Genomic DNA, 14,925 nt, shown 5'->3' on the forward strand with positions numbered 1-14,925 from the left:
ACCAGAAAGACCTGAAGTTCTGAAATCTGCTCTCAGTTCTGTCTAGCTGGGTAAGACACTGCTGTGGTGCCCTGCTCTCCTTCTGTAACATTTGGACAGCACAGTTCCACACTATCCAAAGAAATATATGGATTAATATCTTAGATTCAAAGCATGTTATTCAAAAAGCATGAGCATGCAATAGGGCAGAAGTTGGAGGAAATACCATCCTGAAGGGCTGTAAAAATAACTCCAACCTTCACCCCCTCTGCTCAAAATTTTCTGAGGAGAGACCAGTCCTGACCAAATTCCAGCCCAGGTCATTTATTCTGCTTGCCTAATCTTTCCCCAAATTCTGACTTAATAATATGTGAAATACAGAGTTTTCTTCTCCAAAAACTGTTGTTTTGCTCCAAGAATTGTTATTGTGATGAGCAGGATGCTGGAAATGCAGCTGCTCTTGTTCTTCTTGCTTTTCTGGTCATGTTGTTAGCAAACTCTTTAATGAGCCTCAGCTCTCCCTAGGAACAGCACTATGGTTTATAAATGCTAAAATTAATAGACCTGGGGTAGACTTTATTACATGCAATGTATTTACTTGGCAATGATGATGTCTCTCTTACAGCAGCAGTTAGAATAAACTGCATTTTTAATGGCTCCTGGAAAACAAAAGACAGCACCTAAAAGATTTGAGATGAAGAAACACCAGGTTTCCTGGTCTCAGTGCACCCCACCAAACCCACTACACTGAGGGCTGCAAGCACTAATGAGTAATTACAGCCCACAGAGAGATTTCTACTGGGGATCTTGTCCACTTTGCTCCAATCTGAATTTACTATCAGAAGATTCATAACCTCTGTTGTCAGCTTCACTTCTGCAAAGAATGGGCACATGGAGAATTTAAAGTGAAGTTAAAATGGATTTCAATATACCCTTCACAATAATAGTTGGTAAAACTAATTACAGTGAGAAAATTTGAGATCATTCATTACCCTACTAAGCAAATTAGGATTTGTTAACAATGATTTATAGAGCCAGAGAGGATAACAAGGATCCTCTTTCCAACTCCATTCACAGGGGACATGACAGTTCATGGTGTGGTGCCATCCCACAGCTACTGTGCAGAGCCTTTGTGGAGCTCAGGGTGTTTCACACACTTTGACATCAGCAAAATACACTTTAATGTTTGGCTCCTAAAGTCAAGCTTTAAAATTATCTGAGCAGCTTAATCTACTTGCAAGCACAGTTTTTTATTTACCAGCACCTTGGTAAAGGTGTGGAGTAAAGGGCTCCATCCCTTCTGCAGCTTTAGCAGGTTGGATTTATTGAACCCATTTCAAACAACACTTCTGATCTGATGTGTTCTCTCCTGAGGAATCAGTGGGTCCTGCTGCCCTTCCCTGCAGTGGAGTCTCTCCACAGGCTCTCACCCAGCATCACCAACCTGAACACCTCAGGGAACAAAGCTCAGCTCCTCAGGAGCACTGCCAAAACACATGGACCAGGCAATGAGGGAAATCTGCTTTTTGAAGAGCTCTCTGAGCACTCAGAATGTGCTGCTGTAACTAACTCCACATTTAATTCCATATTTCTGCTGCAGGATGATGTCTCAGATGAAAACCGCTCCCAGTGCACGGAGAAATAGCTGCCCTTATCTAGGCCAAAGCCTGGTTCTTCCATCATATCCATACCAAACACCACTGGTGCTCCCCTTATTCTCCCTGGGATGGGTTTTTAGAGCTCTGAGTAATGTAATGCAACATTGCACAAGGCAGTGTCCCAGTGGCACGCTGGAGCTGCACAAACATCTGCTGAACCCAACCCACTCAGGGCCAAATTGGATAGCACAACTGATTAGCCAGAGCCCTGGGGAATAAGCTCACAATTTATGTCTGCCTGAGTCACCAGCCCATGTGCAAAGCACAGTTTTAGCTTTTCTTTCTTTCTTTTTTAAGGTGGAGCAAGAGCACTGTTAGGAAAAGAAGGGTCACAGGAGGCTTCTGCCTTCCCAGTGTTATTTCCATCACCAGCTTATTACCAAATTCTACCCAATTCTGAAAAATTCATAAACTCTGTATTTGGAGGAAAAGAAAATAACACAAACATGCAATCCAAAAACAACCATTAAAAGAGGAATAGAAAATGCTCAGAAACAAAGACCCAAGAAGCAGACATGTACAGAAATGGAAATAAGTTGCCAAAAGCAGAGAAACTGTACAATTGCCAAAGAACCTGACAATCTTGGGAATCAGGATTGTTGTTTAGAAGCAAAAGACTCAGTTATTTAAGTTTTGATTTCTGCTCTGTTCTGTGTTGCAAACCAATGAACCTCTATCCCCTTTAAAAGGAATTTGGCTGGCAAGATACACAAATGAGCAAAACCATTCTTCAAAGCTAGGTAAGAGAAAAAACTTTACTGTTACACAAATTCTAATTGTATTCTAAAACATCTCAACCTCCTGAAATCTCAAGACAGCTGGACAACATTAAAAACTCCCATAATTCAAACAGCTTTCCTTTTAAAGAGATGGTGATTTTTTTTTTCTAAAATTCTCACTACTTTCCAATTATCTGATCTGACATCTTGATGAGATGTAATCTACCTTATAATCTGCCTTTGATGAGAGACAATGACAATTTGCAATGCAAAAAATATCAAAGACAACTGGGAGATCTTCCAGGAAATATTAAGCTATGATTTCTTAGGGTGCACCAATATTAACAGCATGCCTAAATGTTTCTCCACATGCAGCAATCATAGACTGGACTGATCCCACAGGAAGCAGCAAAGTCAGGCCACCACAAAAGGCTCCCAGGAGAATTAGAATGACTTTTTACCTCCTCTTTTCTGACTATTGGTTTCATATATGCCAAAAGAATGGGAAAGTGTCTCCTCTGACAAGGAGCACCAAGACAGGTGAAACACACTCCAACAAAAGTGTCTTCTGAACAGAATCTACAGAAATGCCAACACCTGTGAAAGGAGTAGAAGAGAGTTGTTCCCAACTGAAATCCAAACTGAAGGTGAATTTAGAGCTCATTGACAGCTCTGCACCATCCCCTCTCCTTCAGAGGCCACTCACACTGGTCCCATTTTGCTGAAGGCAGCTCCTTACACAGTTTGTTCAGTCCAGGGCAGCTCTGTCACCCCAGCTGGGTGTGGGCTGGGCTGAATCACCTGATGGAGATTCCCAGCCCTGTCCATTGCCAAGGCAGGGTGGGAATGCCCCCAGAGCATTTTTGCTTTCCCTATTGCTTTTCCAGAAGCACTTTCACAGAGGAAACAAGAACAGAATTCAGTCTCCAGCTCAGCCAGTCAGATATTGATCTGCTTACAGTATAAAATGAGGTAAAATTCCAGCCTTCAGCACTACCACTGAAGCTGCACAATGAATTACTGGGCTGGAGCTATCACAGAGATACTGGAGGAATGACTTCGTGTTCCTGGGAAGTGTCAGCTTTATAAATGTTCCCCTAAACACTCAGTGATCTCTATAGAGTAACAGGACCTAAAAGTCATTTTAGCTGTGCTGTGGCATGCACAAACATTGCACACACATGGCCCATCCCATCCCTCAAAGCTGAGAGCCTGGTGCAAGCAGGGCCCTCCAAGGGGATCCCAAGCTGGATTATCTCTGTGCTAGGCAACATGGCCTAACACATGAAGATTCCATTAATACTTGATTTAAACAGCAAACATGTGCTACTCAATGCATACCTCAGTGCTCATTCCTTTCTGAATTGAACCTGCTTCCCTCTGCAGTAGATGTCCATCAGTCCATTTGTACCTACCTGGTTCCTCTGGTGAGCTGCAGTACAGAATATTGTATAATAGGCCAATACATAACATCCATCAAATAATTTCCAATTATCTATTAAACTAGAAGTTATTTTTACTATTTGAAACCAATGACCCCTGTTTTGATGTTCTGGGTTAACACCAAACACAAAAACTAACAGTCTTTTTCTAGTTAAAAGCTTTGGAAAAAAAGAAATCAATTCAAGTGCATATTCCTTTGCACATTGATAATACAATAATTACATTGATCAGAAACATATGCTAATTGGATCACTCTGGAGCATTTTTCTCATTGTCTGGTACCACAAAACACATCTGGGTTTTATTTGCCCCATGTAAGTTAATAAGAGTATGGGCTTTTTTAAAACAACAAGCAAGATAATCCTAAAAACAATTTTCCAAAGTGAAAAGGGAGGGAAAAAATCCTTCATGTTTCATCCAAGACTGTGTAAGTGCAAAAACAACTTTAAGATAGAAACTGAAGCACATTTTCTACCTACTTGGCTATTAGTGAGGAAAGAGAAAAAGGAAGTTAAAGACTCTCAATACTGTGGCTATAGAAAAGAAACAGCTCAGTTAAATATATTAATGGCACCAACAAGGGATGTCTCCCCCACCTACACAGCCCCAAGTTGGAAAGATTTAAGGTGCCAATCCATCAGCCCTAGAAGATGTCAGGCTTCTTCTTGTTACTGAATCCCTTGCTCAGGAGAGCTGGAAACTTTCAAGCTTTCTGTTGGAGCATAGGGGATGCTGACACCTTCCAGATTTTCACTTTAGTGGACCAACCCACAGACAGTATGGTGCAGGGAACAGCAGATGGCTTCTCTTCTGTTACCTCTGCTGCCTAGAGAGGAAGCTGAGCACCGCTCTCAAACCATGCATATTCAGCTCTCCCTGCAAGGAGAACAAGGCTCATTTATCCAAGGCACAGCCCCCCAGCCCATAATACACCTGTGCCATTCCAGAGCAGGTCTGCAGACCTCTGTATGACTGGAATTTTTCCAAACAAAGGAAAGCAATTCATTCTGAACTATGGAAGGATATTCAAGGTATACTTTTAATTCTAAATAAATGTTGAGCCATTTGATATAATCTTTCCCTTCACCCCCTCCCTCTTAAAATACATTACACAAAGCAGGGCAAGTGATGACAAAAGGAAACCAGCTTGTTTTTGTGTTTCACAACTTACCTTACACTGATCTGGGTGTTGATATAATTAGAACAACTAGCACAAAACTTTTCCACCTGGGATGCTCTTTTCATACCTCACCACGAGCAGTGTGAAGGTTCTGTTTGTGCAGAAGTCCAATGTAAATCCAGCAGGACACAGCATTTCTCCAGGTATTAAGCAACTTTTGTGCCATTTTTGTGAGACCACACGTTAACAATTTAATCCCATAACTTTGTTACAGGATCACAGACGTTTGTGACAAAAGACTAAATTCACCATGAACTAATAGAAGAAAATGACTCTCTGGGAATGTGACAAGAGTGCAGCCAAGTTTTTCCATCATGTAATTGAATACCACAGAGTTTACTTTTCCCCAGAGTTCAATGAGAAGATAGGAGGAGGCTTTGATTATACTGATAACTTCACAGAGCAGTGCCATGGGACAGGGTTCCTATTTTACCCACCTGGTTTTGGACATACACAATTCTCTGCTTCTCCCACAGTTATTATAAAGGCAGAAAAGATGTGCTTGGAGAATACAGCATAAATTACAAGAGAAACAGGATATGAGCAATTTAGATATAAATCTTGGAAGAAAATAAGCAGTACATTGGCTTGAATGGAAAACTTTTTCCACTCCCAATTTATCTGTGCAAATAAAAGGAATATTGATGAATGTGGGAATGAACAGGAAGGTATGAATATAGACTGTTAAATCAATACAGGTGCATGCAAATAAATCACAAAATCCAAAAAACCTGATCAATTTTCAAACCAGCTGGGGCCTGATCTGCTTCTCAGGACATAAAATGGAAATCTGGCATAAATATAACTTCTTTTCCAAGAGTGTCCACGAGCCAGGGGCTTTTAAGCAACAGGTAGAAATCACTGTGCCACATTGTCTGGGCTGTGGTACACAGGAGATGAGGCAAAATATTGTAATGGGCTCTTTAAAATCTGGGAATCAACAAGAATGGGTGCAAGGGGGAATCAGGATCCTACCATCTCCCATTAGAGAGCTGGTCAGACCATGGCTCACTTTATTTGCTATAATTGTGTAAATTAAGTGCTGTTAGAATGTATGTAGTAATTAAAATGACACCTGATTAGTTCAAGGAAACACAGAAATGTTACTTGCAGGGTATTTGTGAGGAATAAATGAGAAAGGTGCACTCAGCCCTCGGGCAGAGGGGGTTGTGGGGTATTCCCTGTGTCCATGAATTCTGTGTGAGGCATTTTGTGTGAGGAACACTGCTGCTGAGGCACGGGGTGAAAGTGGAGATAGACACTTACAAAGTAGCCTGTTCCCAAGCTGGAAGGAGCTGAGCTCTGCAATAAAACACAAAGACAAAGTGGAAAGTCAGTGATGGTTTTTAACACGTTCCAATCCACACAGCTCATTACCAGCCCTTTCCAAGCTTTTCATCACCACATCACAGCCCCAGCGTCCTGCCCCTTGTCATCTGCTACTGAAACAAACACAATGTTGCTTAATTTTCCCCTTTACATCTCTCAACCACTCCGAGATGGTAACGTGCTATTTACTGAATTCCAAGCTTCTGCCGTGGACGTAATTGCCAATTTATTTGACAGGCAGCTGGGTAATGAATTAATGATGGCATTTCGCCCTGCACTGAGACTAAACAGACACTCATCAACCAGCCTCCCTGACATGCTGACATTCAATGCCCTGGACTCCAGCTCCTCAGCTTCGTGGCCACAAAGGGGCAGGAGGGAGGGGGAGAAAGGGAAAAAAAGTAGACTGACTTCAAAACAAAAAGCCCGGTGGGTTTGGATGACTTTTTCAGCGTATGACCTGTTTGCCAATTTATTCCCGAAAGGCCCTGGTTAGTACACACATAGTGCTTTTCTAAAATGAGACATTTTGTAAACATAATTAGTAGTCTGAAATGTAAAGAATGCGTGGGCACAGAGAAGCTGCTTTAGTCAATGTACCATTTTCTGGAGAATGCAGTCACTACAATTTCCCATTTGGATGTCCACATTGTTTGACAAACCAAGGATATAGAAACAACAATCCCAAAAAAATGCCAACAGGAAATATCTACAGTGTGAAATAGATTTCAGAACTAAAACCTATAAAAATAATTAGAACTAATATTACTACCATGGAAAATAATCAATTTGTTTAAATGTTTTTAAAAAAATAGCATCATGAAATTCAGTTTAAGTGGGACACGATCACAACCTCTATATTCACAGGAATTAAGGAGATAAAGGGTTTTGTTTCATTAGTTTTTCATCTAAGCAATGGGGATTACACAGCAGGTTCTCTCAGAGACATGGGGGATCCTGGTGCTAATCCAGGTCAGGCTGTTCCATCAGAGGGGGAGCAGTGCCCAGCTCCAGCCTCCAGAGCCCGTGGGCACAGCAGCAAAAGCAGAGGAGCATTCTCTAGTGAGGGTGCCTGAGAACCAGTGGGGAACAACTGGAGAACCAGTCCTGTAGCTCCACTCACACTCCTGTAGCTCAATTCCCACTCCTGTAGCTTCATTCCTACTCCTGTAACACAATTCTCTCTCCTGTAGCTCCATTCCCATTCCTGTAGCTCAACTCCCACTCCTGGAGCTCCATTCCCTCTCCTGGAGCTCCATTTCTTCTCCTGTAGCTCCACTCCTACTCCTGCAGCTCCATTCCCTCTCCTGGAGCTCCATTTCCTCTCCTGTAGCTCAGTTCCCTCTCCTGTAGCTTCATTCCTACTCCTGTAACACAATTCCCTCTCCTGTAGCTCCATTCCCATTCCTCTAGCTCAACTCCCACTCCTGGAGCTCCACTCCCTCTCCTGGAGCTCCATTCCCTCTCCTGGAGCTCCATTCCTTCTCCTGGAGCTCCATTCCCTCTCCTGCAGCTCCATTCCTTCTCCTGCAGCTCCATTCCCTCTCCTGGAGCTCCATTTCTCCTGTAGCTCCACTCCTACTCCTGCAGCTCCATTTCTTCTCCTGGAGCTCCATTCCCTCTCCTGTAGCTCCACTCCTACTCCTGGAGCTCCATTCCCTCTCCTGGAGCTCCATTTCTTCTCCTGTAGCTCCACTCCTACTCCTGGAGCTCCATTCCCTCTCCTGGAGCTCCATTCCCTCTCCTGGAGCTCCATTCCCACTCCAGTAGCTCAGCACAGCCTCCCTTCCCATGGTGACACATCCTGGGGTCAGCCAGGCCTGCAGAGGGACCCGGGCACACCACTGGGAATACACAGAAATTTTGTCCCTTCACTGCTGTTCCAGGACAGGTACCCAAACTGCAGATCTGCAGTGGCTATCAGGGAAGAGAACTGCACACAATGAAAGACACTCCAGAGTCCCCCTGTCCCCACCCCTGCTGCTCCCCTGTGCCACCACACCCACAGGACACCCCCTGGTGCCAGGGGTGATGGCCCCGAGAGCTCCCCTGCTGTCCCTGGGACTGCCCTGGGCACTGGCACAGCCCTGCCCACTGCCCAGCCCAGCTGCTGCTCCCAGCTGGGCACAGCCCCTGGCACAGCCCCTGGCACAGCCCCTGGCACAGCCACTCCACGGGCACAGGCCCTGCTTTGGGGATGCCAAAAAGATTTTGGCTTTTTATACATTTTTTATATATTCATAACTCTGTAGACTACTATTATACAGTTACATAGCTTCTTAACTAGCTCTAGTTGTTTTCTTACCCTTTCTTTTAGATTTTAGAACAGTAAGTTCACCTTCCTGGACTCTTATTTGGTCTATAGTGAACCAAGGATGTTTAATTCTTTCCGTATATTGTAAACATAATAAATGTGGGGATAGAAGCTGGGGGAGCAATGGGGGCTTCAGTGGAGGGCAGAACCAAGAGAGGGGATTACTTAATTAACTGTTCCTCTAATTGGATACTTTCTCTGAAGTATGCTAATTTGTTAAACTTATAAAATTGTCCAAGTCCTGTATGACATTTTGCCATACTTGCACCTGCAGGACCTTCATTAAAGGTAACAGCTTTTCATCATCCTAATATTGTTTGGCTTGTGACTTTTGGCATCACTGGGAGCCCCTGTGGCCCTGCAGCCCTGGCACAGAGCACACCCTGCTCAGCACCCCACAGGACACACACTGCTTTCCTCTTCCCTCCTCCTGCTCCCTGCTCCATGCCACTGAGATTCCTTTCATTTCAGCTGGAGATTTACCCACAAATACAGCACGTGCAGTCGTTAGAACCACTTTTGTTTCAGCTCTGTGCAGATGCCAAGCGAGTCCCACTCTTTCACTCACAGTTTTTTTAAACTTACTTTACTGGCTGAAAGCTCCAAAGTTTGCATTCTGCATCTGTGTGTAATTTTTGTCTGCTTTTTATTCCAAGTTTTGGAAGGATAGAGTATCAAAACAAAACAATAAAGAGGAAGAAAAAAAGAATAAGCAAACAAAATATTTCCCACTGAATATTTTCATTCCTTCAAAAGCGATGCTGCAATGGCTATGGGAGGACAGTCGAAACATAGCAGTCAAATGACTTCCACTGAACAACTGTGCAATTTCAGGGAACTGGAGTTTGCTGGATGGAAATATAGCCCTTCACACATTGCATGCTGCATATGGAGAGTACAGTTTGCAAACTGTGTTTAATTGAAGTATGAAAGGCTGTGCTGCACATGCATGAATGACTGTCAGCTGTGTAGAGCCGTGTGCTGGCAGAGCACAGGGGCTGAAGCGAGGGCTATGCAAGGAGACAGCTTCTCACCTTTTGGGAACTCCCAAGGGCGAAGGGCTCCCACTACCCCGTGCCCAGCCTTGGCACCAACTGTGCAAACATCTTTATAGCCCGTGCTGAGTCGTGATCCTGCACTGGCTGGTTCTATAGCTCTTATTTAAAGTGTGCCTATAATAGAGGTAATGGTTTCACTTTCCGAAACCCTTTGCAAAATAGGACATTAGAAATACTGTTTGATATTCACACAACCACCAGCAGAAGCCTGCATCAGGTGCCCATCAGCAAAATACACTTGCTTAAAATTGACAGGGTTCTGGGCTTTTTTCCCCACCTCTTTTTTTTTTTTTCTTTTGGTTGGTTTGTTTTTGGGTTTTCTTTTGGGTTTTTTTTTTTTTGGGTTTTTTTTCCATCCTTTCTTAAAGAACTTTAGCCCAGAAGCAAAAATGTAGTAACCCTCGTGTAAGCATTAGTTTATTGTGTACCAAAGAAAATTACATCCTTGAGGTCTTGGAAGGCACAGTTATACCCATTTTGCATATATATTGTGCATTACTTGGGGAGCTGGGTGGGGAGAAAGACTGTGTTGTACATATTTGTTCTGGCTATTGTTTATGCAGGTCTGACTGAATGAAGGAACAGTGGGTATCATTTCAATTTCTGATGTCAACATCAAATTACTTATTTAATTTCATGCCTGGCGAAGCATTGTATAGCTACACGCAGAATCATTTCACTTCATTTGTTATGCTGTGTTTTCTTGGCGATTGGCTTGCCTTCCAACTGACAGCTTTAATTACGACATGAATTTGATTGCACTGCCGAGGAATTAACATAATGCAACAAAGCATTTAAGCACCCAACCTTAGACACACAAACACACACATGCCCACCCTCGCAGCCACACGCACACAAAGCACAGGCACTGCTGCTGAGCAGCTCCTGGCACACACACACAGGCACTGCCCTGCTCCTGGGCCTCACACACTGCCAAAATCACTGGGGATCTGCAAGGGAGCAGCACTGAGGGCTTCACACTGAAACAAGCATGTTTTATTTCTTCCATATATTGTAGACGTAATAAATGTGGGGCTAGAAGGTGGGGGAGCAATGGGCGCAGAACCAAAAGTGGGGGGGGATTACTTAATTAACTGTTCCTCTAATTGGATGCTTTCTCTGAAGTATGCTAATTTGTTAAACTTATAAAATTGTCCAAGTCCTGTATCACATGTGCATTTTGCCATACTTGCACCTGGAGGACCTTCATTAAAGGTAACAGCTTTTCATCATCTTACTATTGTTTGGCTTGTGACTTTTGGCATCACTGGGAGCCCCTGTGTGTACAGAACCCAAAGGCTGTCCCTCCATTTGTCTTTGGCTCTGTACAGGTGAAGGGATGGGGGACAAAAGAATTGAGAATATCAAAGTATCCTGGATTTGGGGCTGAAACCATGAGCTGCCCACAGGATTACACTGCTGGAGTCTCTTCCTGAAGCAAACCAGGTGGGAAGGGCAGCTCAGGATTTCAGGACTTGGTCCTCGTTGTCACCTCCTCACTGTGGCTCTTCTCAAGCACAAAGTACCCAGCACATGAGGAGAACACAGACACAGCTCTGCTTGTGTGCCTCCACTCCACACACTGCCAAAATCACTGCTGATATTCTGCAGCAGCACTGAGGGTTTCACAGCACATAACCCAAAGGCTGTCTGTCCCTCCATTTGTCTTTGGCTGTGTACAGGGGAGAGGGATGAGGGACAAAAGAATTGAAAATATCCTGGGTTTGGGGCTGAAACCATGAGCTGCCCAGAGGATTACAGTACTGGAGTCTCTTCCTGAAGCAAACAGCCAGAGACCTGGTGGGAAGGGAGCTCAGGATTTCAGGACTTGGTCCTCATTGTCACCTCCTCACTGTGGCTCCTCTCGAGCACAAAGTGCCCAGCACAGGAGGAGCACACAGACACAGGGACTGGGAGCAGGGGAGTACTCATGAAGGGTGCAGCAGCTTTGATGAGCTTTTTTGAGAGCCCAAGAGCAGACTTTTAATGCAGGGACAAATGGGAAGATTCCTGTCCCATGCCCTGTTCAGGAACTGGAAAAACATTCCAGACAGAAAGGTGCCAACTGCAGCAAGAGGTGATGAGGTGCTGAATCCCATCCAGTGACCATGTGGGAGTTCATCCCTTCACTGAAAGCCTGCAGCCATCACCAGAGGCAGCAGCCAGGGCTGAGATCAGGTCAATCAGGAATTTAGGAATGTGCTCCCAAGAAATCAGGTGGTTTGATTTTTGATTAACAAAGAGGTGGCTGAACCCCTGAATGCTCGGTGCATTTACCATCCAAGTTAGATGTAACTCTCATGTTTTCCTCAGGTAAATCTCCTGGCAGCTTTGTAAAACATGACAAGAATGTATTCCAAAGAGGGAGGACTCAATTAAAAATAAATACATACAGGGAGATAAAAAAAAGGAGTTGACTGAGATCCAAGCTGAGCAAAAGAGAAAGCGCTGCCATCTTGTCTCCAAGCAAGATCTCAACAAAATGAATTCTACTACTGGCAAGATTTTGATGAGATTAAACTGACTACAGCACCCTATATATAAAGGAGGAGCAACTCTCCAATTTCTCTTTTAGGCCCCTGGAGCTACCTCTGTCCATAAAGGAAAAAAACAAATTGTCATTCCTAAAAAAAACTATACCAGAGAGAAAGGCAGAGAGCCATGGGTTTATGAAATTCAGAGGGGGAGCTGGATCAGGGCACTGCTTGCACTGGAGCATTTGAGCAATCATTATCCCTAATCTAGCAGAGGTCAGATTCTCTGCTAATTATGTTCTCTCACAGAGGGGTGGGTGTGTGCACACGTGTGCAGGCGAGGACAAAGAGAGGAGTTGACAGAAATCAGTCTCACTGCATTGCATCTGACAAGAACAGAGGATATTCCCCTTCCTGCTGTCTGATGCTATTTCAAGCCTCATTATGAGAAAAATCTCCTGTTTAACATGGTCTTTTCATTGAATTATCTTCTTTTCATTTTTGCCCACCTCTCACAAACGCTGCAAATTACCTGCTTGGATCTCATTAGCCTGGCAAGGACTCCCTCCTTGTAAACACACTTTGCATCACTCTGCATTATCCAAGGGCTGCAGGAGCATTTACAATAGGCAAAGTTGAAAGATCCCTGACAGGAGAGGGAACGAAGCCACTGACATGTCAGTTTGCAACTGGATGTTCATTATCCCCTCTCCCTCGTTCTGCACCTGTCACTGAGCTCTCAGCAGGCCCTGCAGGAAGGCCTGTGAAGCTCTCACATTCCTGCTTCACCAGCCTGCTCAAAATTGGGATGGGAAAATGGATCATCCACCTGGAGAACATGCACTTCAGTCATTAGCCACATTTCCATACAGCAGCCATGCTTTACAGTGCTGCCAGGTGACAATAGTGGAGATTCATTATATTTCATGGCCAAAATTTGCTTTCTGACCTCAAGGTTAATCTGCCTGCAATGTTTTATATTTTTTGTTCTATCTTCTGTTGGGTACACTTTTTGAATATTTTTTTTTCTGAGAAAATAGCTGCAAAAACAGAAACAAAGCTTCAGAGAAAACTTGCTCTGTTGTCTGTAGCTTTTTTGGACAGTAAATAGTTGATATCATAAGACATCTGACTTCTCAAAAAATATTATTGAAAATAAACATTGGGAAAGTCCTTTCATTTCAGCACATGGGGTGTCTGACTTTGGGAGAGGGGAATGGAAGGGACAGCTCTGAATGAAATTTGGGGCAATGGGATGCACAGCTCTGAACCGAGTTTGGGAGAGGGGAATGGGATGGACAGCTCTGAGCTGACTTTGTGAAAGGGGGGAATGGGATGGACAGGTCTGAACTGACTTTGGGAGAGGAACAATGGGAATTACTGCTCTGAACTGACTTTGTGAAAGGGGGGAATGGGATGGACAGCTCTGAACTGAATTTGGGAGAGGAACAATGAGATGCACAGCTCTGAACTGATTTTGGGAGAGGAACAATGAGATGCACAGCTCTGAACTGATTTTGGGAGAGGAACAATGAGATGCACAGCTCTGAACTGATTTTGGGAGAGGAACAATGAGATGCACAGCTCTGAACTGAATTTGGGAGAGGGGAATGGGATGGACAGCTCTGAATTGAGTTTGGGAAAGGGGAGAATGGGATAGACAGCTCTGAACTGATTTTGGGAAAGGAACAATGAGATGCACAGCTCTGAACTGAATTTGGGAGAGGGGAATGGGATGGACAGCTCTGAATTGAGTTTGGGAAAGGGGAGAATGGGATGGACAGCTCTGAACTGATTTTGGGAGGGGAACAATGGCATGGACAGCTCTGAACTGATTTTGGGAGAGGAACAATGGCATGGACAGCTCTGAACTGATTTTGGGACAATGGAATGGACAGTTTTGAACTGACTTTGGGAGGGCAATAGGATGGACAGCTCTGAACTGATTTTGGGAGGGGAACAATGGGATGGACAGCTCTGAACTGACTTTGGGGCAATGGGAATTACTGCTCTGAACTGAAGGAGCCTGGGGAGGGCCAGCACAGAGCAGGCCCAGTGAGAGCTGTCTTGTGAGTGTTTTTCAAATCTCAGCTGAACTGGTGATCCCAGACCACAGAGACATGCTTGTATTGCAATGAATTATCAAAGCAAAGGAAGTTTCCTTATTAAGCAAAACATAAATTATGTATAACACTTTAAAATATACATCTCCACATATATTTACATAACGTTGCTTTTGAGCAACCTGTGAATCCCTCTGTCCTCTCCTGGGTGCACTAGGGAAGATGTATTTGCTCTCTACTTCCTTTTAATTTGCCACAGCACCGAGACAAAGGAAAAGTATTGTAAAAACATCAGAGAAAAACTGGATTTGATGGGTGGAAGGGGACCCAGGACTCTGCTCTCACTGCCAGGTCTGACAGTGCAATTCTGTGAGCTGCTGAGAAGCCCAATAAACCTCAGAGCTCTCCACTCACGACATGGCAAGGGAATGACAAAGCTAAATTAAAACCACGTTTGTAAGGAGCTGTGACATTTTTTGCTGAGGGTGCTGTGTAATTGTGAAGTTGGTTGCAGAGGCTCCCCAGCTGCCACAGGGCTCAGATAAGCCAGGGTGATGATGGTGACAGGCTGACATCCAGCTGCCTTCCACTGCTACCTGTACAGAGCATTTCCTTACTGCCTCCTCTGGCTTCACTCTCCTCTTCCAAAGAGATCTCACAGCCCTGAGACTGACCTCAGCTGACAGCTATGAAGGGCAAGCTCTGAAG

General features: G+C 44.2%; 1 protein-coding gene across 1 annotated transcript in view; it reads right to left on the reverse strand.

The window, feature by feature from the left end:
- The window catches only part of AUTS2 (activator of transcription and developmental regulator AUTS2), an 802,406-nt gene that overhangs the window by 417,495 nt on the left and 369,986 nt on the right, over window positions 1-14,925 (reverse strand). Inside the window, exon 4 of the mRNA XM_059486924.1 lies at window positions 6,246-6,281. Coding sequence (XP_059342907.1) covers window positions 6,246-6,281 — 36 coding nt within the window. The remainder of the gene's footprint in view (window positions 1-6,245; window positions 6,282-14,925) is intronic.

Source organism: Ammospiza nelsoni, chromosome 21 (assembly GCF_027579445.1).
Source record: "Ammospiza nelsoni isolate bAmmNel1 chromosome 21, bAmmNel1.pri, whole genome shotgun sequence".
Classification (NCBI taxonomy): Eukaryota; Metazoa; Chordata; class Aves; order Passeriformes; family Passerellidae; genus Ammospiza; species Ammospiza nelsoni.